This window comes from Peromyscus californicus, unplaced genomic scaffold (genome assembly GCF_007827085.1).
Source record: "Peromyscus californicus insignis strain IS unplaced genomic scaffold, ASM782708v3 Scaffold_7__1_contigs__length_154581171, whole genome shotgun sequence".
NCBI classification, from domain to species: domain Eukaryota; kingdom Metazoa; phylum Chordata; class Mammalia; order Rodentia; family Cricetidae; genus Peromyscus; species Peromyscus californicus.
In genome coordinates this window covers 15,114,547-15,142,206 of record NW_026294595.1, presented here as the reverse complement: position 1 = coordinate 15,142,206, position 27,660 = coordinate 15,114,547, and the positions used below count along the sequence as shown (strand labels likewise).

Sequence of the window (27,660 nt, the reverse complement as noted above, 5' to 3'; positions counted from 1 at the left end):
CCCAAGGCAAGGCACAGCCTAGAAGCCAGTTTGATAATTACGGAATGACTTAGAACCAAACGCAGCCTGATATCAAAACCTTACGTGTGTTATTTCAGATTCTCAGGAATCTGTCATTGTTTACACTTCTAAGATTAATGTGTTACCAAGGACAAAGGATGACACCTAAATCTGATGAGGTATGTTTCTACCCTCCAGGTTTTCGGGTCAAGGTCAAAGAACAGGTTTTGAAGACAAAGACTTTTGCCCAGGGCTGGAATTATCTATCCATCACACCCACCAACATTCTGAGACCTATCCATTTTGGAAAATGGGAATTTTTTTTCCTTCGTGATGGATATGCTTACTCCACTTTCCCAAACCTAGAGTTGAATAACACTATTTCCTCCGCCAACTTCTGTCTCCTGGTCTGCTGTGGTAAAGGCTACACACAGCGGCTTGAGTGAGAACAGCCCCTATAGACTCATATGTGTGAGTACCGGTCCCCAGTTGGTATAACTGTTTGGAAAGGATTGGATGTGACCTTGTTGAAGGTGTGTCAACAGGGCTTTGAGGTTTCAAAAGACTGAGGCCACTTGGAGCTAATTCTCTCTGCTTCCTGCTTCTGGATCATAGGAGGATCAGTACAAATTGAGAGCTTGAGGTGAGCCTGGTCTACAAAGAGTTCAAGGCAAGCCTGGGCTATATAGCAAGATCCTGTCTCCAAAACAAAAAGAGAAAACATGAAGGAATGTGAGTTCTGGGTCAGCTAGGTTCTCATAGTAAGTCTGTCTCAAAATAATAAAAACATTAAAAAACTAGTTATTTATGGACTTCCTGCACAGCTCTGCTGGCTGAGCTATGAGGCTCGGCTTCCTATTACACTTCCCTCTCCAGAAGTTCTCAAATATTGAAACATAAGAAAATCATTTGACCAGCATGGTGGTACACAAGTTAATTTCAGCGTTTAGGGGGTTCACAAGTTCAAGGTGAGCCTGGGCTACAAGTTTGAAACCCTGTCTGAAAACAAGAATTATCATTTGGTGGAGGGAGGGCGGGTTTGGGGAGTTTTGAGACAGAGTTTCTCTGTGTAGCCCTGGCTGTCCTAGGAACTGAATCTGTAGATCAGGCTGGCTTTGAACTTAGAGGTCTGCCTGCATCTGTCTCCTGAGTGCTGGGACTAAGGGTATGCACTACCATGCTCATCTCCAAACCCAGGAATTATTGAATAGAGGCTGTAGAGAGATTAGTTGGTGGATTTACCATTGACAGGTTTCAGTACGTCTTTCTCGATTCATAGGTGAAGCAAACAAAACCAGAAGAAGCCCATGGACTGTTAGATTTGAGCTGCAGTTTATTCACAAGCACGATACAACCTGCTCAGTGTTGGGGGTACAGGCCTCTTAAGACCAGAACTTGGCCTCGATGCAATTATCTTATAAATGTACTGTTTTATAAATAAATAAAAAGAAAACTCTGTGTGGGTTTGGATCCTCACTAAATCAATGCTCTGCAGATGTTAAGTGAGTGAGTACAAGCAACACTGGGCCAGGCAGGAGACACCTCCAGGTGGGTTTTCAAGTAACAATCCTGGGGGCCTTCTTGGGGAGTGCTGAGGACCCCAGCATCATTCTGCAAGGACTGGCCAGCACCCCCACTCAGCAGGTCATACACAAATACCCCTTGAAGCATCAATACAAACTCCTGAAAGCAGAGCAAGAGTCCTGACCCTCCCTGTAGCTAAGCAGGTGAACTAAGGTGGATGGTGAAGCTCTTGGATTCCCAGGTCTGGCTATCCTACCCTCTGCATCCCGCTGCAACCCTGGCCCAACCTTCCAACCTCAGGAAGACCTCAGAGCAGGAAGGAGTCCTGGGGCCTGAGGAAGGATGTGCTGGTCACCTCCCAGGCATAAGACCCGTGTGCAGGGCTCCACAGGTGGGGGTGTCCATCCCCAGAGTCCTCCTGGTCCCTGCATCACACAGCTCCTCAGACCACAGCTGGAGCAAGTTGAATGGGAGACAAGAAGCGTGCAGGTTGCTCAGGGTGCCGGCTTGTGATCGAGGGAAACCTGAGCTTGGATGGTTTCCCAGCAGGTCTCCCCAGGGTGGGGAGGGCACATCACCCCCCTAGGGGGGTTCCTCCTCTCTAATCTCTTCTAGTATCATCCCTTGCTGTACCCTCAAGCCCCACTTTTGGATGTGCCCCTTTCTAACTCACAATGATGGTCACTCACAGGCAAGGGCTGGGTGCAGCCACCAGGAGGCAGCACAGAAGTTGCCAGAACACCAAGGAGCCTCCTACCAAGAACATTCCACAGCACCTTGCTCTGGCGCATGTGCAGATGGAGTTGAGAGGGCTGAACCTGGGACACCAAAAGCTGTAACTGTGGTAACCAGACAGTGACACTGTCCAGGAAAAGAGGCCTCGACTCCTGTGGTCACCCTGTGGGTCCAGCCAAGTGCCTGAGCTGTTCCCCACCCGACTCCACTGGGCCTTGTGCACGCCTGGTGCTTCCTGCAAACAGAAGCGTCAAGGCCCTGTTCACTTCACTGCTGCCATGGTTTGCTGTGGACTCCAGTGCTGGCACTCCAGAGCTGGTGGCAGGAAAGGGCCAGGTGGAGGGAGTGTGTCCCTCAGCAGTAGGACAGGCTCTAGTGACCCTTTCTAGGGAAACCTGAGCTTGGGTGGTTTCCCAGCAGGTGTCCCCAGGGTGGGTCAGGACACATCACCACTCTGGTTCCTCCTTTCTAAGCTCTTCTGGTGAGTAGGACCCTGAACCTTGTTCCAAGGTCACCGTCCATGTCTGTCTTTGGAGCAAACAGGTAGCCAGTCTCAAGAGTCTGGGTCTCCACTTAGGTCCACATTCAGCCAAGTCCATGCTCCACGACATTTGAGGGATTCCACTGGATCTGCTCACTGGCTTGCAGACATCTATCCACCCCACTGCCTTCTCAGGAGGGCCTGGAGAAGCCTTCCCCACCTTGTGGCCTCTAAGCTAAGGAGGCATTCGAGGGGTAACTGAGTGCTTGTGAGAAGCACTCATGGGGACAACCACATGTTCCAGCAGGACCAGGTTCCCACTACAGGTACTCACCCTCTGCGATAATCTGTACCATGAGTGAATACGCCCACTTCCTAGGGTTATGGGAGGCCCTATCACATGTTCTGGGACACGATGGACATAGTGGGAGCTGAGGAGGGGGGGGACCAGACTACAGATAGGAAAGTGGCCGCTTTCCTGGTGACCCGAGGGAATCTCAAGGCTCAGGGGTGGAAGAGGAAGTGGGGAGCTCAGCGCTCAGCCTCTCTGGCTCCTGGGGTGAACCAGCTTGGGGGCCACAAATCACCTGATATTCTTCCTGTTTTCAACAGCTCAAAGGCCTGGGGCCACTGGCTAGTGTCCACCACGTGCAGGCTTGTGCTGCAGGAGGTTGACTTTAGCTACGACCTGCTTGCAGCCAGTGACGGCAAATTCATGTCCAGCAACATGGTAGTAGTTGAGCTGCTCTGCCAGATGCTCTGCCAGCGCCTGCTCGGGAAAAAAACCCTCCCCTGCCATCTCCTCTCGGAAGCAGTTGACCACATCTGGCTTGTCTAGCAGCAGGAAGGGCACGATGGCTGCAGTGTGCCACAGAGGGTGCTCTCGGGCCAGGAGCTCCCGGAGGCTGGTGTGTAACTCCTCCTCGGCCCGCGACACCTCAGCCTGAGTGCTGCCTGCACTGTGGAGGTGTGGGGGCAACATGCGTGATGCGTTCTGCAGCACGAAGTGTGTGATCTCTACACCACCAGCGCCACTTAGGAGTACATAGATAGCGTTGTGGAAATGGTGCGAGCGCTGCGGCTGCAGGAAGCCGTGCAGCTCATCCAGAAGAGCAGACGGCAAGAGTTCAGCCTCATCCAGGACCAAGAGAGGGGTCTTCTCCTCGGCCTCAGCCTGCGCCACCACATCTGCCACACGCTGTGCCAGCTCCTTCCGGCAGTCCTGAACGGGGCGCAGCTCTGGACAGTGATGTCGTGCGTGGTACTGCAGTACCAACGCGCCATCCTCCAGCACTGAGTGGAAGTGGCGTGCCAGCAGGCGCCCCACGTGACTCTTGCCTACACCACTGGGCCCATGCAGAGCCAGGAGCAAAGGATGACTGTGCACGTGTGTAGCCAGGTAGTCCCGCAGCAAGGCCATGATGCGGCCCACAGCAGCTGGCTGGCCAAACACAGAACGCCGCAGCGCCTTCTCCAGCCCATCGAGGTCATAACGTTGTGCATTATCGTCCAGATTCTCAATGGCGTTAAGAACTTGGAACCCCACAATGGCTACGAGCAGCAGCAGACAACGCTGTGCACGGCTCTTGCGCTCTGTGCGGGGTCGGTACTTCCGTGAGGTTTCAGGGTAGAGCACTACCCGACTACGCCTACGCCTCTTGCGGGGTGTCCTGGAAGACAACTCCGTCAGGCTGTCGAACGTGAAGAATTTAGGTTGGTCTAGGTCCGCACGCAGAGTCCCGGAGCTGCCGCTGGGCCGGAGTGCCCCTGTCCCAGCGTCGGGTTCAGTGCCTGGCTGCAAGAGGCGCCTCTTGCGCAGGACGCAGACGCGGCGGCGCAGACGTAGCACAGCGCGCACCGGCGCGATTACGCATGGGCCCTTGGCCTGGGGCTCTAGGCTAGGTTGGCCGCGATCCATGGCGTAGGAGCTTGTACTGGGCATGCAGGTCCCCTCCCTGCAATAGGAAAACGGGAGGATCTCCTGAGGCCCTGATCTTAACCTCTGGGGGTTCCTTAAAGTACTTTACGGCCAGAAATTGGCTCCGCCTCGCCTCGCCCCAGTGACCAGGAAGCCACTGCTCAGCAGGAGGGCCCCAATGCATGCAAATCTCTTGAGTCCTCTCAGAAAAGGCCCTGGCCTTGAGGAAGTGCGGGGGTGGGGTGGGGGGGTGTTGTATAATTTATCAGGCTGCTGACTTCCCTCTGGGAGGAAGAAGTAGAGGATTCGGAGTCACACAGTCACCGATTAGGGGTGTAGAGAAGTTAAACTGGACCCTGCACCACCCCCCAGCACGATGTCAAAGGCCTTACAGGTCCCAAGTAGGCCCCTTGGACCAGAGGACTCGGTACCCCTAAGAGCTGTGACTGTCCCCATACTCAGGGGCAGTTGGTGGAAAGGAATGTGCAGACCAAACTTTCATGTTTTTGACAATGGACCCTAGCACTATTCCCAATCACAACCTAGCCCTTTCAACCCCACTCCCATCCCCAGTCCCCACTCATGACCAAATCGGGGGTCCCTCAACATCCTCCCAGTGAACACAACAGAGCAGAAAAATGAACAAAAGGAAGAGCCAGGGAAAGGTGAAGCCCTGACTCTGAGGAGGCTGGCCTGAACCTCTCCATCTCATCCCCCCCTACCTGCAGCTGCTCAGGCTCCCCAGCTCAGCCACTCCCTTCCAAGGCCAGGAAGCAGGAAATGCTAGTCTTCCCCACAAAAGGTGAGGTGGGTGGGTCAGGGTCCGCCTGGCCCTGCTCGGGCTTGAAAGGGGCAGTGACTCCTGCAGGTCCCCGGGGACCGCAGCAGAGGAAGCTCTGGGGAGGCTTCCGCTGAGATGCGAAGGAAGTGAGTCAGGGGTGCCGGCAGGCGGAGCTTGGGCTGAATGTTTGAGCGGGTGGGGGAGGCCTGGCTGACCGGCCTAGAACCCCTAATCCACAGTTCACCCACTCTTGGTCGGTGTGGCTCTGCGGGGACATAGGGAGGGAGGGGCCCTTCCAGCCGCTCTTCCTGCAGGTCCCCTGGGCTCTTCAAAGTTCAGTCTGCCCTCTACTGACCCTGCCTCTGCCAGGAGAGTCCTTCCCCGGACCCAGCAAAACTAAGGGACCCTAGAGACCCTACGAATGCTCTCAGCTGACTGTAAACCAGTAGAAAGCAGACCATTTGCCCAGCAGGGTGCCTCCTAATCCTTCTTTTCCTCTCTGCTTCTTTTCCTTCTCCTACTCCACCACCTCACCGCCACCCCTTTGCCACTAGGCTAGACCTCTCAGAAGGCAGGACAGGAGAGACAAGTTCTAGAGCTAGGGATAGAACGCCACTGGTGGCTCAGAGTCCTTTGTGCCGAGGGAGGTGCACATTGAGGAACGTCCTTGGGCCAAGAATTGGAAGACAGAAGCTTCGAGCTTTTCGGGGCAACCTGCTTGCATGTAGCCCTGCCCACCTCCCTGTCCCTATCTGCAGGAAGGGGCCTGCCTGGATGGCCCCAGACTCCTCCCATTCTGAGAGGGAGCTGGTTGCTTCCTTGGCCAGCCTGGAATTCCTGAACTTTCCAGAACTCTCACAAAATTCAAAGACTGGCCAGGGTGGACAAGTGGGTTTCCAGACCCCTCTAGACAGTTCAGCCTCGCCCATGATCCACCACCCATCTGTACTTCCCAGACCGTGTGAAATATCCTTCCTTGCAGGCGGCTGGTTGACCAGGCCCCGGAGGGGGAGGGGGAGGGGGAGGGGCTCTTAGGAACCTCCATTCTCTGGTATGTAAGACTTTTCTGACCGGAAGGACAATGGGCCCTGAGGCAGCTGACCAGGCTCTGAAGGAAAGAGACAGGGCCTAATGGGCCTTATGTTGGCCAGTCACTTTTGCAAGAGGTTCATCTGTCAGACTCTGGGGTCGAGTCCCATTCTGGGGTAAGGAAAAGATCTGCTAAAGAGAAGTGTCACATTCAAGGAACTCATGTCCCATAGTTAATCTTTGCAGGGATAAGGCCTTCCTAGACAGAAGACCCTCAAGCCCGACTGCCCACTCCCTTGTCCAAACCAAGTGTAAAGTCCAACCTCACTAGCCCCAACCCAGATCCCCTTCACCCACCAGGCCCTTGCCCTCCACACCTTTTTTTTGGTTTTGGTTTTTGTTTGTTTGTTTGTTTGTTTGTTTTTTGAGACAGGGTTTCTCTGTGTAGCCCTGGCTAACCTGAGATCTGCCTGCCTCTGCCTCCCGAGTGCTGGGATTACAGGTGTGAACTACCACGGCCTGGCCCTCCACAGCTCCTTGAAGGCACATTTGACCCACACTAGGAGTCTAGCCACACTGATCATTTTGTCTATCCTGAACCTCAGCCTCTAGCAGCTCTTCACTCTGCCCAATGACCTCACCAAGCAAACAGCCCACACGTAGCTTCTCTGTCCATGGCCCCACTCACCATTCTGAGCACATGGAAACAGCCCCAAGAGCCCTAGTATCTGGACCTCACAGCCTGCCCCTTCTGAAATGTCTGTGCTATGTAAGTAACAGCTACCTGAATCTGACACCCCACAAACCCCCAGTATCGTAAGTATTTTCCTACTGGATCATTGCCATCACCCCAAGCCATGTTTCTTCCATTTTTAAAATAATCAAGCAGGCCAGGCCCAGTGGAGTACATCTTTTATCTCAGCACTTGGGAAGCAGAAGTGGGTGGGTCTGTGAGTATGAGGCCAGCCTGGTCTACATAGCAAGTTCCAGGACAACCAGGGCTACATGGAGACCTGTCTCAACAAACCAAATAAGCCAGGCAGTGGTGGCATACACTTTTAATACTAGCATTTGGTAGGCAGAAGCAGGCGGATCTCTGTGAGTTTGAGGCCAGCCTGATCTACAGAGTGAGTTCCAGGACAGCCAGGGCTACACGGAGAAATCCTGTCTCCAAAACAAAACAAACAGAAAATCCAAATAATAAATGAAGGAATTCAGCAGCACTTTCCCCAACTGAAGGCCTGCATCTATGACTTGTGAGCTCTACTCAGCTGGAAACTTAGCAGTGTTCCTGTGGTCCCACAGTGATGTGGCTGTGGTGTCATGTGAAGCCGCCCCTAGGCCCCCAATCAGAGGGGGTGGAAGGCTGAAAATTCAATCAGCTGTGGTGTACCTCCAAGATGGGTGGTTAGGACCAAATGAGGTTATGGGACTAGCACCCTGAGTCAGTCCCATGGCTTTGAAAAGAGAATACACACACACACACACACACATACACTGTGAGGTACCCTTTGCCTCAGGCCTCTCTCCCGGAAAGATGCTATCATCAAATGCACCCTGGACTTTGGACCGGGCTCTGGAGCCAAAATAAACACACTTCCTTTATGACTCATCTTGCCTATAGTGTTACAACAGAAAATTGAACTGATACTACCCCACCCCCTCCTCAGCTTCAGGGATAGCTGCCTGCCCCTCCCCCACCTGGTGACAGCCAGGGAACACACCATTCACTCACACCTGGGAAAAGCTAGGCACAGCCAGGATCAGCCAGGGAACACACCATTCATTCACACCTGGGAAAAGCCAGGCACAGACTAAAGGCCCTGCAACCACCGGCCAGGGAACACACCATTCATTCACACCTGGGAAAAGCCAGGCACAGACTAAGGGCCCTGTGACCACCGGCCAGGGAACACACCATTCACTCACACCTGGGAAAAGCTAGGCACAGCCAGGCTCAGCCAGGGAACACACCATTCACTCACACCTGGGAAAAGCTAGGCACAGACTAAGGGCCCTGCGACCACCGGCACCTGCCTGACCCCATCACAGCCAGGGGGGCTTTTATTATGCCTCAGAGAGCTGTCTGGCTCAGCCATCCTCTGGTGTTTCATGTCCTGAAGGGAACAGTAATGCCCAGTGCCTGGCTGGACCTTCCCTAGCCTTCTAGGGGATAACTAAGCTGCCATATGGCTGTAAAGTCTGATGTTCAGAATCACTCTAGGACTCTGCTTGGTCCTCCTAGGGATTCCTACTCTCGTTTGGAAAGGCATGAAAGACTGCACACCTAGATATCGGGGCAGAGATCAAGGCCTTCTGAGAGGCCTGAGATCTTCCAGCAGCTGGGCCCTACACCAGGTCACTCAGAGCAGGGTTGCCAGGCACAGAGGCCAAAGCATTGACTCTCCAGAAGAAGGCTGCACCTTCCAGGTGTGGTGGCATACACCGTTAGTCCCAGGCAGGCGGATCTCTGTGAGCTGAAGGCCAGCCTAGTCTACAAAGCAAGTTCCAGAACAGTCCCAGCGGTCACACAGAGCAACAAAAACAAAAAAGGAAAGAAAGGAGGTTGCATTCACCCGTTCTCAGCCCCAGGACACACAGAGTCCTTTCACCATGGATTTATCAAAATGTGTTTTATTTACATAAGTGGAAACTTCGGCGTGTACACCCATAGTCCCCTACTCAAGGGCCAGAACACGTAGCTGGGCAAGGATTTGGTTTGTCACCAAGGCACACACTGAGGTGGGAACTGCAGGGAAGGGAGGGCTCTGCCTACAGATCTCAGTCAGCAAGGACTGTGCCTGACACCATCGGCCTCAGGCTTCTGCAGACTTTCCACCTGGCTTCTGTGGAGGGGACCACTCCTGCGCTTGAGAGATCAGGCCCAGCAAACCTGCTTTGGCAAACCCAGTATACCCTTCTCCTTGGGCTTTGTCCAGACTGAATATCAGGTCAGTCAGGCCTCTGCCCATTGCCCTTGGAAAACTAACTGGCTTTTTTTTTTTTTTTTTTTACTACCAACCACCATCCATCTCTGCCAGGGTCAAGCAGGGGCCAAGTCCCATCATGCCATCATGGGCCTCCCTTGGTGTTCCAGTACACCACTGTGGACCTCTTAGAACCAGTTCTAGGCAGCAACTCAGAGGAGGGAGTACCTTGCCAAGGGACAGCCCTCAGCTCCCCCTGTGCTCCTAGCTGACTAGGGCCTCCTTCCATAGGGGCACTACCACTAAACAGTCTCACAGAGCCTCAGAGCGGAGCTGGAGCAGGCACATTGGGAAGAGGCAGCTCCAGCGCTGGTGTCTCTGCAGCTTGGGTAGGACTGGGCTTCCGATGGTCCAACTGCTCCAACTTCTCACCAAGCTGAGAGTAGAGCTCCTTCACGGCCTCCCCACTCTGTGAGAAAACCAGACATGGGCACTGTGGTGGTTTGAAAGAAAATGGCCCCCAAAGGGAGTGGCACTATTAGGAGGTGTGGCTTTGATGGAGTAGGTGTGGCCTTGTTGGAGGAAGTGTGTCTGCTGTGGGATAATCCTCTTGTACACTGTAAAGATTTGTCACTCGAATTAGTTTAATAAAATGCTGATTGGCCAGTGGCCAGGCAGGAAGTATAGGCAGGGCAACCAAACTAAGGATGCTGGGAAGGAGAAGGGCATAGTCAGGAGCTGTCAGCAGATGCAGAGAGAACAGGAATGAACATGCCATCCTAGTAAAGGTACTGCCACATGGCAGAGTGTAAGTAAGGAATATGGGTTAACTTAAAATGTAATATCTAAGGTGGTCGGGACAAGAAACGTCCGTTTGCATGTGTCACTGTGGGGATGGGCTTTGAGGTCTCATATATACTCAAGCCATGCCCATTAAAACAGACTACTTCCTATTGTCTGCAAGTCAAGATGTAGGACACTCAGCTACTTCTCCAGCACCACATCTGCCTGCTGCCACCATGTCGCACCATAATGGACTAAACATGTGAAAATGTAAGCCACCCCAATTAAATATTTTTTCTTTATAAGAGTTGCCATGGTCATGGTGTCTCTTCACAGCAATAGAAACCCTAAGACAGGCATTCAAGGGGACTGAAGAGATGGCTCAGAGGTTAAGAGCATTGACTGGTCTTCCAGAGGACCCAGGTTCAATTCCCAGTACCCACATGGCAGCTCACAACTGTCTGTAATTCCAGGGGACTCGACACCAATGTACATTAAAAAAAGACAGGCATCAATAGGATAGGTGGTCTGAGCCTACCTGGAGGAGTGAACCTATAGGCAAGATCAACCATTAAGAACACCAAGGTAAAAAACAACAACAACAAAAAAAAAAAACCCACCAAGGACACGCATGCCACAGCTGGACCACCCAGGCACATTCACAGAGCAATGCTCTATAAAAATGGGAATCGAGGATACCTACCTGGCCTGTGGGCTCCAGAGCCTTCTGCAGAGCCTCCAGCTTGGAAGGGGCCACTCTTGGGTGTAAGTGGAGGAGGAGCCTCAGCACATGACGATGCACATTCTCCTTCCTGGAAGAGATCAGTGGGACTGGAGGGGCCGTAACAGCTACTTCCCTCCTAAGCACAGCCCACCTAGTCTTGGCATGTGCCTTCAGCTCCTCCCACACCACCTAGAGGAACTGACCCCTGGGACATCCCAAGCTACACCCAGGAATTACTCACTAGACCTAGCACAGGTCCCATCTGTGGTCCTTCAGCAGGATGGGACCGCAACTCCCCTCCCACGATGGCAAGCACAAGAACTGATAAGAAATGAAGGTCCAGTGAGCTGTGTGTCTACCTGGGAGAGGCAGTGAGGAAGAAGCCATCGAAGAGGCTGCTGCAGAAATCCTCCAGAGCAAATTCATCAGCTAGCAGTGCCAGGCTCCCAGTGAGCAGGTGGAGAAAGATGTCACTGAAGGCCAGGTCACCAAAGGTTTCCACTGTAAACACAACAGGGTGGCTCGGCCTCTGCCCTCGGTCTCCCCACTGTCCCAAGGTCTGAACAGGACTCAGGTGAGCAGAGAGAGCTGACCAGGTGAAGTAGATAGGGGTCTGTGTTTCTCAGCAGGGAAGCAAGCCCCAGCTAGAGCATGGTAACGGAAGGATGCTCTGCCCAAGACCAGGGGCTCTGGTCTGAACTGGCCTCCCAGAAAGAACAGACCCTCCCAATGACTCAACACAGGGCACGGTGGTGCACGCCTCTGATCCCAGCACTCAGGAGACAGAGGCAAGCGGATCTTTGGGAGTTCAAGGCCAGACTCATCTACAGAGCTAGTTCCAGGACAGCCAGTGCTACACAGAGAAACCCTGTCTCAAAAAAAAAAAAAAAAAAAAACCCTCCCCAACACACACACACACACACACACACACACACAGAAACACTGCCAAACTTCCTGTTTGAAGACATCAAAGTAGGATAGACAGATGGCCAAGCAATTGCAGATGAGTCCTGCTCACAACCAATGACATAAAGGGCACTTGCTACCACAGGCGGGGCTGACAGAGGCAGACGGCAGAGCAGACTGACGCCCAGACAGTAGTCACTGAACAAGAGATGACAGGATCCCACAGCCAGGCCTCGCCTAAGGAAGGATAGACAGAGTATAGACAGCCTTGGGATCCATCACCATTTTTTTAATTTTTTATTTTTTTAAGATTTATTTATTATGTATACAGTGTTCTGCCTGCATGGATGCCTGCAGGCCAGAAGAGGGCACCAGATCTCATTACAGATGTTTGTGAGCCACCATGTAGTTGCTGGGAATTGAACTCAGGACCTCTGGAAGAGCAGGCAGTGCTCTTAAGCCCTGAACCATCTCTCTAGCCACCATCACCATCCTGACAGTTGGGAGCAGAAGGTGTTTTGATGGCACACCCAGTTGGCACCACTTGAACCTATGGAAAAGCTGGAACCCTTCAGGGAGGCTCAGGTGTTCTGGGGACACTATTTAAAACAGATTTGATGAGATGACTCTCAGTCACCTCACGCCCGGCCTGACCACGTGGTTGACCACCACCAAGAGGCTCAGATGCGTTCATTCTCTCACCTTCAAATAACCACGGCACTTGAAAGGCAAGCAAGCACGTGCAGTGTAGAGGGGCCTTAGGTCCCGACTTGAGCCCATACAACCCTTCTGTGAGACACAGGAACTCAGCCATCATCCATCCAGTGACACAAAGCTCACAGCAGGCTTGTCAGAGGAAGCCCTCGTCTAAGTTCTTAAAATCATCATCTTTTTTTTGGTAGGGATGCCTACTACACTGTTAAGACAAGTGTCTTAGTCTGACTATGAAGCATCTCCTACGGGCTCATGTTTTAAAACTCTGGTCCCCAGCTGGTGGCGCTGTTCTGAAGGAACCTTTAGGAGGTGAGGCCTGGCTGGTGGAAGTAGGTCACTAAGAGTAGGTATTTAAGGATTGGAACTAGTCCCGATCCCAGGGACACCCTGCTTCCTGGTTTGCTGTAATGTGAACAGCCTCTGCCACACACTCCCGCTGTATGAACTGAAACCTTCTTAAACTGGGACCGGAGGAGGCTCAGTGGGTTGCAGCACTGCGCTCTTGCAGAGGACCCAGATTCAATTACCAACACCCACATAGTAGCTCACAGCTATCTCTAGCTCCAGATCCAGGGGATCTGATGCCTCTCTGGACTCTGTGCGCACTACACACACTTGGCGCACTTATATACTTCAGGCAAAACATTCATAAAATAAAAATAAACTCTTAGCTGGGGCTTGGTGGTGCAAGCCTTTAATCACAGCACTCAGGAGGCAGTGGCAGGCAGATCTCTGAGTTTGAGGCCAGCCTGGTCTACACAGTGAGTTCCAGTCAACCAGGGCAACACAGGGACACCCTGTCTCAAAAGACAAACAAAAAACTACTTGTTTTTTCTGTTGGGAGTCACAGCAATACAAAGTACCTAATACAGCTGGGCATGGTGTAGTGTATGATGTCAGCAGACGGGAGGCAGAGGCAAGATCAGGAAATTTAGTCCACACTTGGGGCCAGCCATGGTGGCACAAGCCTTAATACCAGCACTCAGAGAGCTGGGTGTGGTAGCACATGCCTTTAATGCCTACTGTCCACAGTGGCCAGAAGAGGGCATGGGATCCCCTATAACTGGAATTACAGACAGTTGTGAGCCACCATGTGGATGCTGGGAATCAACTGGGAGTCCTCTGGAAGAGCAACCAGTGTTCTTAACCACTGAGCCATCTCTCCAACCTTCTTAAGGTTTTTCTAAACATGACTGAATGGTACACCACAGGAGCATCCCAGGTAGAGATGCCCCAGCCAGAAGGACAAGCCACACTGCCAGTTTACTGGTACCATACCAGACAACAGACAGAAACATACCAGATGACAGACAGACTGAAATGCATGGACAAGGCAAATCAAAGGTACCACATGTGTTCCTAAGGTCTTAAGCAAGCTAACTTCGTGACCAACAGAATGTCCTGATGCCCCTAAAGCCGGAGAGGGCACGAACTATATCAAAGGAGTCTGGCCACACCCAATTTTAGCTCAGCAAGGCTCACTTCAAATTTCCTGCCTCTAGAACAGCAGACAGTAAGACTGAGCTGTTCCAAGCTGCTAAGTCTGTGGTAACTTGTTGAAAAGAAAACTATGGGGCCGGGCGGTGGTGGCGCACGCCTTTAATCCCAGCACTCGGGAGGCAGAGCCAGGCGGATCTCTGTGAGTTCGAGGCCAGCCTGGTCTCCAAAGCGAGTTCCAGGAAAGGCGCAAAGCTACACAGAGAAACCCTGTCTCGAAAAACCAAAAAAAACAAAAAAAGAAAAAAAAGAAAACTAAAGGCCCAGCCAGGAAAATCTGGTGAGACGGAAGCTGCATAACCAGCATCAGGAAACAGCTTTACCAGCGACTTACAAATACACTTCAAGAAGGCGGGCAGTGGTGCCCAGCACTGGTAGGGGAAGGAGGGGGCGGTGCAGAGGCAGGCAGATCTCTGAGTTCGAGGCCAGCCTGGTCTACAGAGTGACTTCCATGACAGCCAAGGCTACACAGAGAGACTCTGTCTGAAAAAAAAAAAAAAGAAAGAAAGAAAAGAAAGAAAGAAAAGCAGCTCCATCTTTTGGTGCAATCCTCTAAACTCCAGTCAAAGGATGAGTCAGCAAATGCCTGGGGCCATCATCACAAAGACACAGGATGCCACTGAGGCATCTCTTCCCAATAAGACTGTAGCTTTAGGTAGTTGTTTTTGTTCTTGTTGGGGATAGAATCCAGTACCTTATTCATGCCAAGCAAGTGCTCTTATCACTGAATACACTATGCACTTGTCCACTATAGCCCACAGCTTTACTACTGAAGAGCCCACTCAGAACTTTTTTTTTTTTGGTGTGTGACACCCCAGGTAGCTAGGGGAAAGTAGGCTCCTTGGATAAGGGGACTGTCTGAACACCCAAGGAGTTCTATGATTTTTTTACCAATTAGAACAAAATAGAGATGTTTTTTGTTTTGTTTTGAGACAGGGTCTCTCTATGTAGCCTTGGTTGTCATGGACAAACTAAACATAAGAGCTGGTGAGATGTCTCAGTGGGTTAAAACAACAAAGAAACAAACAAACAAAAAACCACACAGGCCTGGAGACTTGAGTTGATTGCATGGAATCCACATAAAGCTGGAAGGAGATAGCTGGTTATGTAGACCAGGCTGGCCTTGAACTCACAGAGATCTGCCGGCCTCTGCCTCCTAAGTGCTGGAATTAAGTGTGCCACCATGCCTGGCTATAAAGCTATGAATCCCTTCTGCAGGAGATCACAAGACCCACTAGCGTCTCGGAAACAGAGACAAGCCCTGCCTACAAACAAACACAGAGTGCCTACGACGTGGAAATCGAACTATGGAGATTGGAGGTGAAGTCAGAAGGACACTGGCAGAGCTCAGGGCCCAGGAGCCCAGGTCACAGGCGGCAGGCAGGCCAGCACAGCCATCAGGACTCACCGAGTCCAGGCAGCAGGCGCAGGAGTGCATTCTTGTTTCTCTGCTTGGTGATGTGCAGGACGTAGTACAGTCCCACCTCACAAGCCATGCGCTGCTCCTGCAGAAACCTGCATGCAAGAAGCCATGGCCTTTAGTCAGCCCACCCAGCAGCACCTTCACCTGCAGCCCCGCTCTACTGCCCCCCCAAACACTGCCCTGGAGTCCTACTTGGTGAAACTTTCAGGAAGCGTGTTGGGGTACGTGACTGGGGCTTTCTCCTCAGCTGGAAGCTTCTGATCTACGTTGAAAGTGTAGTCATCCACCACGAAGGACATGAGCATTGGCAGGAACTTGGTGATGAGCTCTGCCTCCTGGCAGAAGGAGTGTCTGAGCCCACTAAGGTCCCACTGATCCCGACTGCTCTTAATCTACACCCTAGCCCACTCTGCCCAGTGCACACCTTGCCCTTACCCACCCAATACACATTCTTCAAATTCAGCTTTCTTGGACATTGGTCCCCAGAATCCCTCCTTCCTGTTCTCTGAGACTCATGTCCAGTGGTATTCTCTTGCACCTCTCATCTGGCATGATCATGGCTGCACCTGCAAAGCCCCTTCTGGGCCCCAGTCTCCATGGAACAGCTACCCCCTGTAGCCAGTCTACCCAGATACCCAAACATCCTTGATGGATGCTCATCTAAAGACTCCAGTTTTGCTACCAGAGGGTCCCACCCTGTCACTCCCCACAATTAGTAGAAGAGGAAACTAGACCCCATACCATCTTGGGCTCCTTGAAGACCTGGCTGTCTATTAAGTCCCATGCACCTTGGCCCAGCGCCAGCAGCCTAAGTAGGAGAAGGAGGTCGGGGCTATCCTGAAAGAAGACAGAGGCCTCGGCAAGAGCTCACAGGGACTGTGCCATCCTCTGGTTCCACTGAACAAAGCAGGGTCTCTGCTTTCCAGGGCCAGGACCTTAGGAGAGCAATCATAAGGCACCCATGTGCCAATATCCATCCACCCACTGAGTGAAACCCAATTTCACAATAGACAGTATGTCTTCTGCATGGCCACCAGCCATGCCTATGCTCACCCTGGGCAGTGTCTCCTGGCTAACGAGCTCCTGCAAGTGCCTGATGGTGCTGAGGGACAGTGTGTTGATGGCAAAGGGGTCACACAGGATCATAGACAAATCCCTAGAAGGAATCAGACCTTGGTATAAATTGAGAAGCCAGGCTACTCCATTTCTAATAGCTGTAATGTCAGGCCCACTGAAGGGACGGCCACAGACTGGGATGCAAGGGCTTGGGTACTGACCCCAGAAAACAAGCCTCTCTTTGTACTGAATTCATAATGTATCCATAACGTACTCAAAGATCTTCTAAACTATAGAGTTAAAGAAAAAAAATTACCCGCGCCTCAAAAAAACTAAATTCATACTTCGTTTCAAAACCCCTGACTGAGAGGCAAGTAGTGGTGGCACAGGTCTTTACTCCCAGCACTCGGGAGAGAGAAGCAGACAGATCTCTGTGATGAGTCTGGGACTACACAGCGTTTGATCGACAGTGAATCCCTACACAAAACCCTATCTCAAAAGGAAAACAAAAGCCCTAGCTTAAACGCTAGGCTTACCAGGTGGAAGAACATAATAAAGAAATATGGCAGGGCCACACCAGCAGCACGCTGTCTTCATGCCACGCAGAGGATGCTGGAAATTGGGCTGCTCAGAAAGTACACCCTAACTTGCTACAGACAGCAGTCCCCTCCTGCCTAAGCTCCCTATGGTAGCTCCCCTAAGAACAGCAGACCCCAAACTCCATGCCTCTCAGGTATGGATCCTTTTGCTACTGAGTCTCATTACAAGCAGTGAGTTAGCCCTGTTAGCAGTGTGGGCCTGGTAACCAGTCTGACTGTCCCAAAACAGACTGCAATGAGCCCCAACTACCAACAGTACACAGCAAGCCCCACCAGATGCCTATTTAGGGATCCCAAGGCTAGAGCCCTTGTAGAGCTGACTCTCACCCCAAAACTTGTTCCTGTCCCTTCTTCACACCATCAAGAAATCCCTGTAGCTCCCGGGCTCTTTTGCTGTCCACAAACCGCTCTCGAATACAGGCATCCAGGCACCAGGTAAACTACAGGAAAGAAGTATAGAATCTCGGTATACCCCAACTCTCACCCCTCAGTGGAACTCTGCCACTGCCCAAATGGCTGTGGAAATTGCAAGTCGAGATAAACACAAGTCAAGGCCCACGGCCCCACCCTAGGCCAAGCCCAGGATAGAAAAGGGTCCCTGGAGAGGACAAAGAAAATGGCAATTAGCAGAAGGGGGCCATGCCGAAGGCAGGGCAGCAGAGGTCTTCAGGCTCAGACAGTCAAGCCCACCAGTGCCTCATCACTCAATCACTAGATATTAACGAAGAAAAAGAAACACAGTACTCATTCCCCAGTGTCCAGAAGGAAACATGGTGTGGACTGAGACACCAGTGAGCTTTCATGGGGGACCAGTGGCCTACAGGGAGCAGGAGACCTCCTCAGTCCCCAAAGCAACAAGGATCAGGACAGCACATGGAGGAAGCATATTGGTTTCCTAAAGGGAACTACCGGGCTGGCAGCTGGGCAGACATGTTATGGCAGTTTTGTGGTGTAGCTCAGTGCTTGGCAATAAGCAACACCACAAGGTACCCAGGAGATGGTCTCAGATTGTCTGTGCTCGTGGTGGGGGATAGAGGGAAGTGCAGAAAACCCCATTCCTAGGTTACCTTGGTGCTGGCCAGCAAGAAGCCTAATAGAAAGATGGCCACAGGGCTTGCCACTTACAGCTAGAGAGTGGAAGCTGGAGGATCAGCAAGAGAGGCAGCTGGACAGCCAGGACCTGTTCATCCCCCAGAGGTGCTGGCAGTCCGAGAAGCAAGCTTAGATGAAGTCAGCAGGTCATTCCTGGATTAATGAATTCAGAGGAGGACGACCCAGGGGAAGTGCACAGGTGGCCACGCAGCACTACCTTATGGCAGGGATCCACAGTACAGATGTCACTGACGTCCAGGTCGTGCAGGGACATGAGCAGCTCGGCCCGCAGAGTGCAGTAGTGCACATTCCTGGTCCGCAGGAACAGTGTGCGTAGGAACTGCAGCACCATGTCATAGAGCTTCACATTCTTCCCCACCATCTGTGTCAGCTTCTGGACCACCTGCGGCAAGACAGACAAACGGACTCCAAAATCCCCACCCTAGGACAGGCAGAGGTGGCGCACACCTTTAATCTCAGCACTCGGATCTCTGTGAGTTCGGCTAGACCAAGTTCTAGGACAGCCAGGGCTAGTTAAAAAACAAAAAACAAAAAAACAACAACAACAAAAAAAAACAAAACGTAAATCCCCACCTCAGCACCACCCAGGCAACAACACGTGGGTACTCTAGTCCTAGATACAAAGCTGGCCTCTCTCTTTTTGGCATGAGACATTTCTTTCTCTGCCATGAAAAGTTGGCACCGTATTCTAGGGGGCCGACTTCTGCTACTCAAGGTGTAACTCTACATTCATCCTGAGGACAGCCTGGTCTGTGATCTACTGTGACTTCAAGTACCTGCCTGTCGGGTGAAGGGCTACAAGCTGTGCTGAGAGCCCATCTGAAGAAAGGGCCCCAACACAGGAAGCTCACGCTATACTGCCACTGCCTCTGGGCTGACAGTAAGGCCTATGAGGCCACACTGGGCTCTCCGCTTCCCTGGCTTCTTCCCAAGCTTGTGACCATCCTTGTCCCAACACTAGTAGCAGGACCACAGAACGAAGGCCAGGGCACCTGGTGTCAAACCACACACAGTGACATTCAGCTCTACCTTGTACTCTAGGCCAGGGGCATGCAAGGACACCAGTGCCTACTCCTTTGGCAGATGTCACCCACCCCTCCACCCAACAAAGGCAAACCACACAGTCCTGCTCAATATAAAGGCTCCAGTCAATACAAAGAAGTTTTGCTCAGCTGCGGCTGGCCATGGCTAACTGAGTCTCAGGCCTATGGTACAAAGGAACATTTAGGTTAGCCCAGGGTGAAGTTGTCACAGGAAGCCCAAAGGCATCAGGCCAGACTCAGCAAGTAATAAGGTCAGTGGGAGGAGGAGGAGGGTGGCAAGAGCTGGTAGTTGGTCTGGTAGCTCACTCTCCAAGACCCCTGCCAAGAACTCTCAGACTGACCTGGATCTTTATCTCAGGAACAAAATCTTCACTGTTGACATCACTCGAGTCATGTGGATGGTTCAAGGGTCCCTCACTCACTGGGTACAGAGCACAGAGACAATCTAACCCTGACATGTAGTGTGCCAGCTTCACACATGACCAGCTTGGGACCACCTGCTCACAGGCAAGACAGCTGTCCTACAGCCAAGCCTGAGAGGGTGACCCACTAGCCTGATGTCCCCAGTGCTGTAAAATCACAGAGCTCTTAGAAGAGTCTGCGAAGTTTCCAAGAGGAAAAACAGGCCAGCATCAAAGTGCCATAGATCAGACTCATCTGCAGAAACCAACAACAGAGACATCACAAAAGGTCTTTGGCACTTAGGACTGTAATTCTAAATCCAGCCAGCAGGAAGGAAATGCAGGAAAGGAGAGGAAACCTGGAGAATAGCCCAATCAACACAGGACACTGGGCTAAATCAGACCTAGTATGGCCTGGCATGTCAAAGCAGGATAGTCAGAAGGCCAGAGGATCAGAGAGCCAGGAAAACCACGGAAGAAGCCAGCATACCACTGGCCAGACAGACAGACAGCTAGACAACTAGAAAGTGTGTACACCTGAGCCCACACTTGCAAAAACGTTCCTACCATTCTCCACCTAATACACTTGAGACAGGGTCCCTCACTAAACCTGCAGCTCAACAGGTTCTGTTCGTTTCTGTCTACACTGGCAGGCCAGCCAACCCCAGTGATTTCTCCTGTCTCTGCTTCCTCCCTTCCAGCACTGGGGTTACAGGAATCTGTGGTCACACTGGACTTCCTTATTCGTGTTATGGATTCAAACTCAGGTCTTCATGCAAATAATCTTACCCAGAAAGCCATTTTCCCATCTCTTCCCTTTACAGTTTTCTGCTCTTCTGTACATTTTTCCATTTGCTCTTATATACATAAGAATGCAATTTTTTGTTGTTTTTGTTTTTTTGAGACAGGGTTTCTCTGTGTAGCTTTGTGCCTTTCCTGGAACTCACTCTGTAGTCCAGGCTGGCCTTGAACTCACAAAGATGAGCCTGCCTCTGCTTCCCGAGTGCTGGGATAAAGGCGTGCACCACCACCGCCCGGCTAAGAATGCAACTTTTAAAAAAAAGTCAACCTTGCCGGGCGGTGGTGGCGCACGCCTTTAATTCCAGCACTCGGGAGGCAGAGCCAGGCGGATCTCTGTGAGTTCGAGGCCAGCCTGGGCTACCAAGTGAGTTCCAGGACAGGCGCAAAGCTACACAGAGAAACCCTGTCTCGAAAAACCAAAAAAAAAAAAAAAAAGTCAACCCAAGACAAGGCCCATCAAGCAAGTCCGCTGACAGTCAGAAATCAGTGCTGTCTGTGGTCAATCACCAGAAGAAACAGGAGGTGGGAGAAGGGCTGGAGAACAGGGCGGGCAGAACATTCTGCCTGACAACAACGGAAAGAGAAACGTTTAGGAAGGAGTAAGAGGAGTAAGCAAGCACAGGGCAAGAAAGGCAGGAACGGCAAGGGCCACAACTCCCTCCAACATGGCAGCCACCAATACCCATAGTGGAGACTTAAAACCCAACCACAGCCACACAAAGCCTTTCACATGTGGAACATGGCAAATGATATGCCCTAAGCTTGAAAAGCTCACCAGACTTCAAACATAGTAACTCCTCCAATGAAGGCAATATAGCTAAATAATGGCTCACATCAATTACAGGTTGAAAGACAAAACCTTGAATAGATTAGGTGAAGGAAAAACATCAAAAATGATCTTACCTATTTTTGTCTAAGTAGACACTAGGAAAATTTGAATGACTTACATAGCTCACTTTATCTTTCTATTGACCAGTGCTAGCCTAAAGGAAGCCACTTACAAAGTCTTGACTTAAGAACTGGCAAGATGGAGGCTGGGCTACAGAGTGAGTTCCAGGACAGGCTCCAAAGCTACACAGAGAAACCCTGTCTCAAAAAAAAAAAGAAAAAAAATATTGCCGGGCAGTGGTGGCGCACGCCTTTAATCCCAGCACTCGGGAGGCAGAGCCAGGCGGATCTCTGTGAGTTCAAGGCCAGCCTGGTCTACAGAGCGAGATCCAGGAAAGGCGCAAAACTACAGAGAAACCCTGTCTCAGGAAAAAAAAAAAAAGAAGGAAGAACTAGCAAGATGATTCAGTGAGTAAGGGCATCTGCTGCCAACCTGACAACCCTAAGTTCAATTCCCAAAACTCACATGGTATGAGAACTGACTCCTGCAAATTGTCTCCAAACAACATGGTCATTCACACACATATACAATAAATAACATTATAAAAAAATTTTCAGTCGGGCGTGGGGGCGCACCACTTTAATCCCAACACTTGGGAGGCAGAGGCAGATGGATCTCTGAGTTCGAGGCCAGCCTGATCTACAGAGCGAGTTCCAGGACAACCAGGGCTATACAGAGAAATCCTATCTCCAAAACAAAAAACAAAAAACTTCAACATAAAATATACCAGTTATGGGCTGGAGAGATGGCTCAGCAGTAAAGTGCACATACTGCTCTTCTAAGACGAGGTGGGTTCAATTCCTAGCACCTACATCAGGTGGCTCACGAACAGATTCCAACTCCATGGGCATCTGACAACCCTGGCCTCTGTGGGCACATACCAATACATGTGTACATACCCACACACAGACACATAAACATAATTAAAATTTAAAAAAAATTTTTAAAGATGCCACTTTTTTTCTTGGTTTTTTTTTTTTTGTTGTTTTGTTTTGTTTTTCTGAGACAGGGTTTCTCTGTGTAGCCTTAGCAGTCCTTGTCTGTCCTGGATCTCACTCTGTAGACCAGGCTGGTCTCAGAGATGCACCTGCCTCTGCTGGGCTAAAAGGCAAGAACTATACCACCACCACCTGGCTAAAGAGCTACACTTATGAGCTACACATAGTAATCATGCCTTTCTTTAAACACAGCACTTGGGAGCAGGGTAGGTGGATCTCTGTGAGCGCAAAGCCAGCCTAGTCTATATAGGGAGTTTCAGACCAGACAGGGCTACAATGTGAGATCCTGTCTCAAAAAATAAATAAATAAGCAGATTTGAATTTTAAAAATGCCAACATCAAGCCGGGCGGTGGTGGCACACGCCTTTAATTCCAGCACTTGGGAGGCAGAGCCAGGTGAATCTCTGTAAGTTCGAGGCCAGCCTGGTCTGCAAAGCGAGTTCCAGGAAAGGCGCAAAGCTACAGAGAAACCCTGTCTCGAAAAAACAAAAAAAATAAAATAAAAAAATAAAATAAAAATGCCAACATCAGTAACAAGCAAAATGTTAAATTCAGTGTTTTCTTTTTGGTTTTTTTGTTTTGTTTTGTCTTTTGGTTTTTTGAGACAGGGTTTCTCTGTGTTGTTTTGGTGCCTGTCCTGGATCTCACTCTGTAGACCAGAATGGCCTTGAACTCACAGAGATCTGCCTGGCTCTGCCTCCCAAGTGCTGGGATTGAAGGCGTGCGCCACCACCGCCCGGCTCTTTTTGATTTTTTTCAGAGGACATCTACTACGTTACTCAGACTAGCCTCAATCGCACAGCAATCCTCCTGCCTCAACCTTCTGCCAACCACCCTTTTCCCAGCTACATATGCAAGCTCATGCTTATAGAAACAGACTAACATACACACCTGCAGGGAAGAGGCAAGGAGGGAAGGGGCTGGCCACACATCCCTGAGAGTTATCTGTCCCACTCTAACGCCCTCACCTCTCCCTGGCGCCTGGTCTTGGGGGAAGGGCTGAAGAAGTTGTGCAGGACAGACAGCTCTGTGCTGAAGAGCGCACTCTCTTTCTCCAGGATATACTGCTTCAACAGTGGCGAGACTTCATCACCAAAGAGTGCTTGGTTGTCCTGCCAGATCTGCCTTTTCACTTCCACAGCACACGCTCGGTACAGTTCCTTGTCAGCCATCACCAGCTTCAGCTTCTTCTCAGGGACCTACACAGCAAACACCAGAGCTCCCTGTAAGAGGTGCCTGTGTCCCCAAGTCTCCCTCAGGATAGCTCGAGAAGCCTCAGCTGCCCACAGAACCAGTAGAGCCCAGCCACACCAACAGAGGCACCTGTGATGGATCGCCATGTCTTAGCAGGTGAATTCAAACATCCAGAATCCCTACGACCTCTCCCAGGAAAGACCGACCCTCCAACTCAAGGGATAAATGTGTCTCCACTTGGCTCACCCAGGGGAATTCTGTGATACAGAGTAGGTGCCCAGAGCTTGCTGGAGGCCAAGTTCATAAAACTTTCCAGGAGCTAAGCAACTGCCTACACCAAACCGATAGTCTGACCTCCACCAACCAAGGGCATGGGGCAGGCTAGCTAAGTAGTATGTATCACAGGCTCACTGACCTCCCCTAGGAGGGCTGGATCCACCAGCTCTTACCTTGGGCAAATGTTTCATAACACACATCACCACTGGTTGTAGGGATGGCATCTTGACCAGAGAAAAGCTCTTTTCCAGAAGATCTTCCAGCTTCTTGTACCTGGGCAGATTTGCACAGCTGAGAAAGTGGGTCTTCACATGCAGGACATACAGAGGAGTCTCCTCAAATACATTCCAGGTCGTATCTACAAGTACGACTGTGCAGCCATGGGGGCCATAAATGCTACCCACAAAGATAAGCAGCTCCCCAGCAGAGACCCACCTCTCCTCTGCCTTTCCCTCAGAGGCGATAGCTGACACCCGTTCCAGCAGTTTGTCTCGTAGTTCATCAAACACTGACTGATGGAACTCCAGCCGCGGTGTCCCGTGAAGGTCCAAGAAGGGTAGGGCCGACTGAAGGGAGGGCAGCAGCACGCCATTCTCTGTCTGGGAAAGCAGAGGGTAAATGCGTATGCATTTTGCTTGGCCGCAGCCAACTCAGCACGGGCACCATGGATGCCCTGAGTACACAGGTCCGCGGTGGTAACCGCGAAAAAGATGAAAACACTCAAGCTACTCAGTGGACTCCTAGCTCAGGACCTTCAGTGCCTCCATCCAAGCGTCGGGAGAGCACAGAATTGTGTCCGACCTCCCCAGGGGCCCGGCACCCTCCTGCCCACCTGAAATTGCTCAATGGCCTTGAGTGGCTCCGTGCAGTTGGTCAGGGTCTCTTTCAGGTCCTCGCCATTGGCCACGCCCAGGTCCTGGAGCCCCGCGAACATGGCCGAGGCTCCCGCTGCCGCCCGGCTGTGTACCCCATCCCCGCCGCGCTCCCCTGGAGCCGTCGCGGACGCTGAAGGAGCGCCAGAAGCCCTCTCCACGGTGCCACGGGGACCCCCCGAACCCCGCTCGCCCGCAGCCTCCAGCGTGGCCAGATCGCCCAGCAGAGCCGCTTGCACCGGCCCACACCTCCCACTTCCGCCCTTCACTGCTTAGGTCCAGCAGCCAATAGGTCCCGGGAAAACGCCGCCGCCACGCACAGGTTCCGGGCAGCGACTTGCTACCCAGTAAGAGGTAGTGAGACTGTGCGCAAGGGGCGGTGTCGGGATGACGCAACCACCTCTCGAGAGGCCTTGGCCACTCTAGCTGCCGCCGCTGCCGCCGCCAGTGCCACGAAATCTTCCGCCTTTCACCTCGTCTGCTCCCTGGTAACCAGAACCCACACTCTGAGCCCCAGAGGAGAAGGGTGGAGTGGTACCAGGCCTCTCTGGACGTATGGTAGAAATCTCCTACCTTATGAATTTCAAAACTGAGTTGTATCCAAGTACATTTTTATATGACTATCAATATAGCACTCTTTTGATGTTGAGAATTTGTCTTCTTGTGCCCACAGGTGTAAGGCATAACGTGATCTTCACAAAGCGCACACCATTGCCTTCATTTGAACTGAAATCTGAATGTGCCTGCAGTAGTACCGCAGGTGCTTTGCTAGAGCTCTGGGTATGCGGTGGGAACTACACCTTCATTATAGGCATGTGAAGATCGATATTTGAGCTAGAGTCCAGGCTGCACAGTGTCCCTTGTCCTTGGCAGTAAAAGCAGCTGCTTTGACTGGAGGGCTCTCAAGCTGTCTGGTGTGTATGCTCTTGGGTTCAGCATTTAGCTCTCTGCAGCCTCCCACACTGGTTCATCTCTCACCCTTCATTCCACTAGCCTCCTGCACACACCTCCAAACACCACACCTCTCTTTTTCATGTGCCTTTGCTGCTGAGGTTTACTCTGCTACAAACTCCCTCCCTGGTGCCCACCACATTCTTGTGGGGCCCTCAGCCCGACTAAAGGGTGGTAACTCCTGTTCGAATGTCTGACACTAGGATGCCTGGTGTTGCGGCTATAAACAGAGCTCCTGTTCCCACTGAGGCTGAGTGCCTAAGACCAGGACTGCACACCTCTGCCCCTGTTTTTGCCAGCTGAGTGGCTCCACACAGGGCCCGTAGCAAAGGTCCCATCACCCTAATTCCCCACCGGAATATTTTGGTTCAGCCACCATCTGGTGCAGTCAGAAGATACACACACAGCGTACTTGGACTGTTGGTCCAAGGCTTCCACTCTGCAGACGGGATGGTGATGACAGCAAGGCAAAACTACTGCAAGAGTGGGCGCTCAGAGGATGGCAAGGCCGCTCAGTGGTGAGTGTGCTTGTTGCCATGTCTGAAGACCTGAGCTGGATCCCTGAAGCTGACATTGTTCTAGTTCTCTGACATGTGAATGCAGTGGTACATATTAAAAAAAAAAAAAAAAAACAGACAAACAAACAAAAAAACCTCTGGAGGAACATTTGTTACTGTTGCAAAGGACCCAGCCTGGGTTTGGTTCCCAACATTCACATGGTGGTTCATAACTATCCATAACTCCAGTTCCAGGGGATCTGGTGCCCTCTTCTGACCTCCTCAAGTACCAGGCATACATGTGGTATACAGACATACATGCAGACAAAACATTAAAACATTCATGCACATAGCCAGGCATGGTGGTGCACACCTTTAGTCCCAGCACTCGGGAGGTAGAGGCAAATGGATCTCTGTGAGTTGGAGGCCAGCCTGGTCTACAGAGTGAGTTGCAAGACAGGCTCCAAAGCTACACAGAGAAACCCTGTCTCAAAAAACAAAAAAACAAAAAAAAAAAAAGAAGAAAAGAAAAGGAAAACATTCATACACATAAAATGAAATTACTTTTTTAAGTGAATTCTTATAGAATTGTATTACATGAAATATATAGAATATACAAATTAAGTGAATTCTGGTTTAGGGTTGGTGATGATGCACTTTTTTTTTTTTTTCTTGAGACAGGGTCAATTTAGACCATGTGGCCTCAAACTCAGATCCCCTACCTCTGTCTCCTGACTGCTGGGATTAAAGGCTTGTGGTGCCACACTCAGCAAAGATGCATATTTTTAATCCTAGAATTTGGGAGGTAGAAGCAGGCAGATCCCTGGGAGTTCAAGGTTAGCCTGGTTTGCACAGTGACTTCCAAGACAGCCAGGGCTACATAGTGAGAGCCTGTCTGGGGGAGGAGAGGAAGGAAGAAATAAAAGTCAGCTCTGAGAGCTGGAGAGATGGCTCAGCAGTTAAGAGCACTTGCCATTCTAGCAGGGGGGACCTGAGTTCAGTTCTGGCACCTACGGGGCAGTTTGTAACCATCTGTAACACCAGTTCCAAAGGATCTAATGTCTTCTGGGCACTAGGCACACAAGGTGCATGTACCATACATGCAAGTGAAACACTATACACATAAAACATGGTAACATTTTTAAGTGAGGTCTGTGCCTGGGTGAGGAAGAAAGGATGGAGTGGGCCCTGGAGAAACGGCAGTCACTAGCTGTAAGGTGAGGCGCCTGCAGGGGGCTCCTTCTAAGTAGGAAAGCAGGCCAGTGGTGCTCAGGGACCCAGTAGTCAGCTACTGCAGGGGAGAGGGCTGAAGGCTTTGGGCTTAGGTTCTCAGAACACAGGTTACCAAGCCCAGTTGAATCTTCATGTCAAAGCTCCAGGGAAATAGGGCCAGTGTCTGGTGAACTGATTCCCTCGGTCCTGCCTAGTGGGCTAGACAAGGCTATGCTTGTGTGAAGATGGCAATACTCCCGGTTCTGGCCTCCCAGCGTATCCCACTAGTTCTTCAGCTCAGCAAACAGCCTGACCC

The 27,660-nt window shown here is 51.3% G+C and overlaps 3 protein-coding genes across 3 annotated transcripts; all 3 read right to left on the bottom strand.

Annotated features, from left to right (window-relative positions):
* Positions 1-1,310: 1,310 nt before the first annotated feature.
* Tor4a (torsin family 4 member A) lies at positions 1,311-5,571 on the bottom strand. Its single transcript, XM_052725337.1, has 2 exons — positions 5,381-5,571; positions 1,311-4,695 (listed from the first exon to the last, which is right to left on the bottom strand). Exon 2 carries the CDS (start codon positions 4,680-4,682, stop codon positions 3,375-3,377), a length of 1,308 nt encoding a protein of 435 aa, XP_052581297.1. The 5' UTR covers positions 4,683-4,695; positions 5,381-5,571; the 3' UTR covers positions 1,311-3,374.
* A 3,511-nt stretch (positions 5,572-9,082) lies between these two features.
* Positions 9,083-24,241, bottom strand: LOC128101571 (negative elongation factor B). The gene is made up of 11 exons (XM_052724820.1): positions 23,986-24,241; positions 23,311-23,541; positions 18,407-18,592; positions 17,425-17,537; positions 16,496-16,598; positions 16,184-16,279; positions 15,635-15,777; positions 15,428-15,534; positions 11,262-11,403; positions 10,882-10,990; positions 9,083-9,864 (listed from the first exon to the last, which is right to left on the bottom strand). Exons 1-11 carry the CDS (start codon positions 24,034-24,036, stop codon positions 9,718-9,720), a joined length of 1,428 nt encoding a protein of 475 aa, XP_052580780.1. The 5' UTR covers positions 24,037-24,241; the 3' UTR covers positions 9,083-9,717.
* LOC128100372 (negative elongation factor B-like) lies at positions 24,120-25,669 on the bottom strand. The gene is made up of 4 exons (XM_052722453.1): positions 25,663-25,669; positions 24,645-24,952; positions 24,217-24,411; positions 24,120-24,170 (listed from the first exon to the last, which is right to left on the bottom strand). Exons 1-4 carry the CDS (start codon positions 25,667-25,669, stop codon positions 24,120-24,122), a joined length of 561 nt encoding a protein of 186 aa, XP_052578413.1.
* Between the last annotated feature and the right edge of the window lie 1,991 nt (positions 25,670-27,660).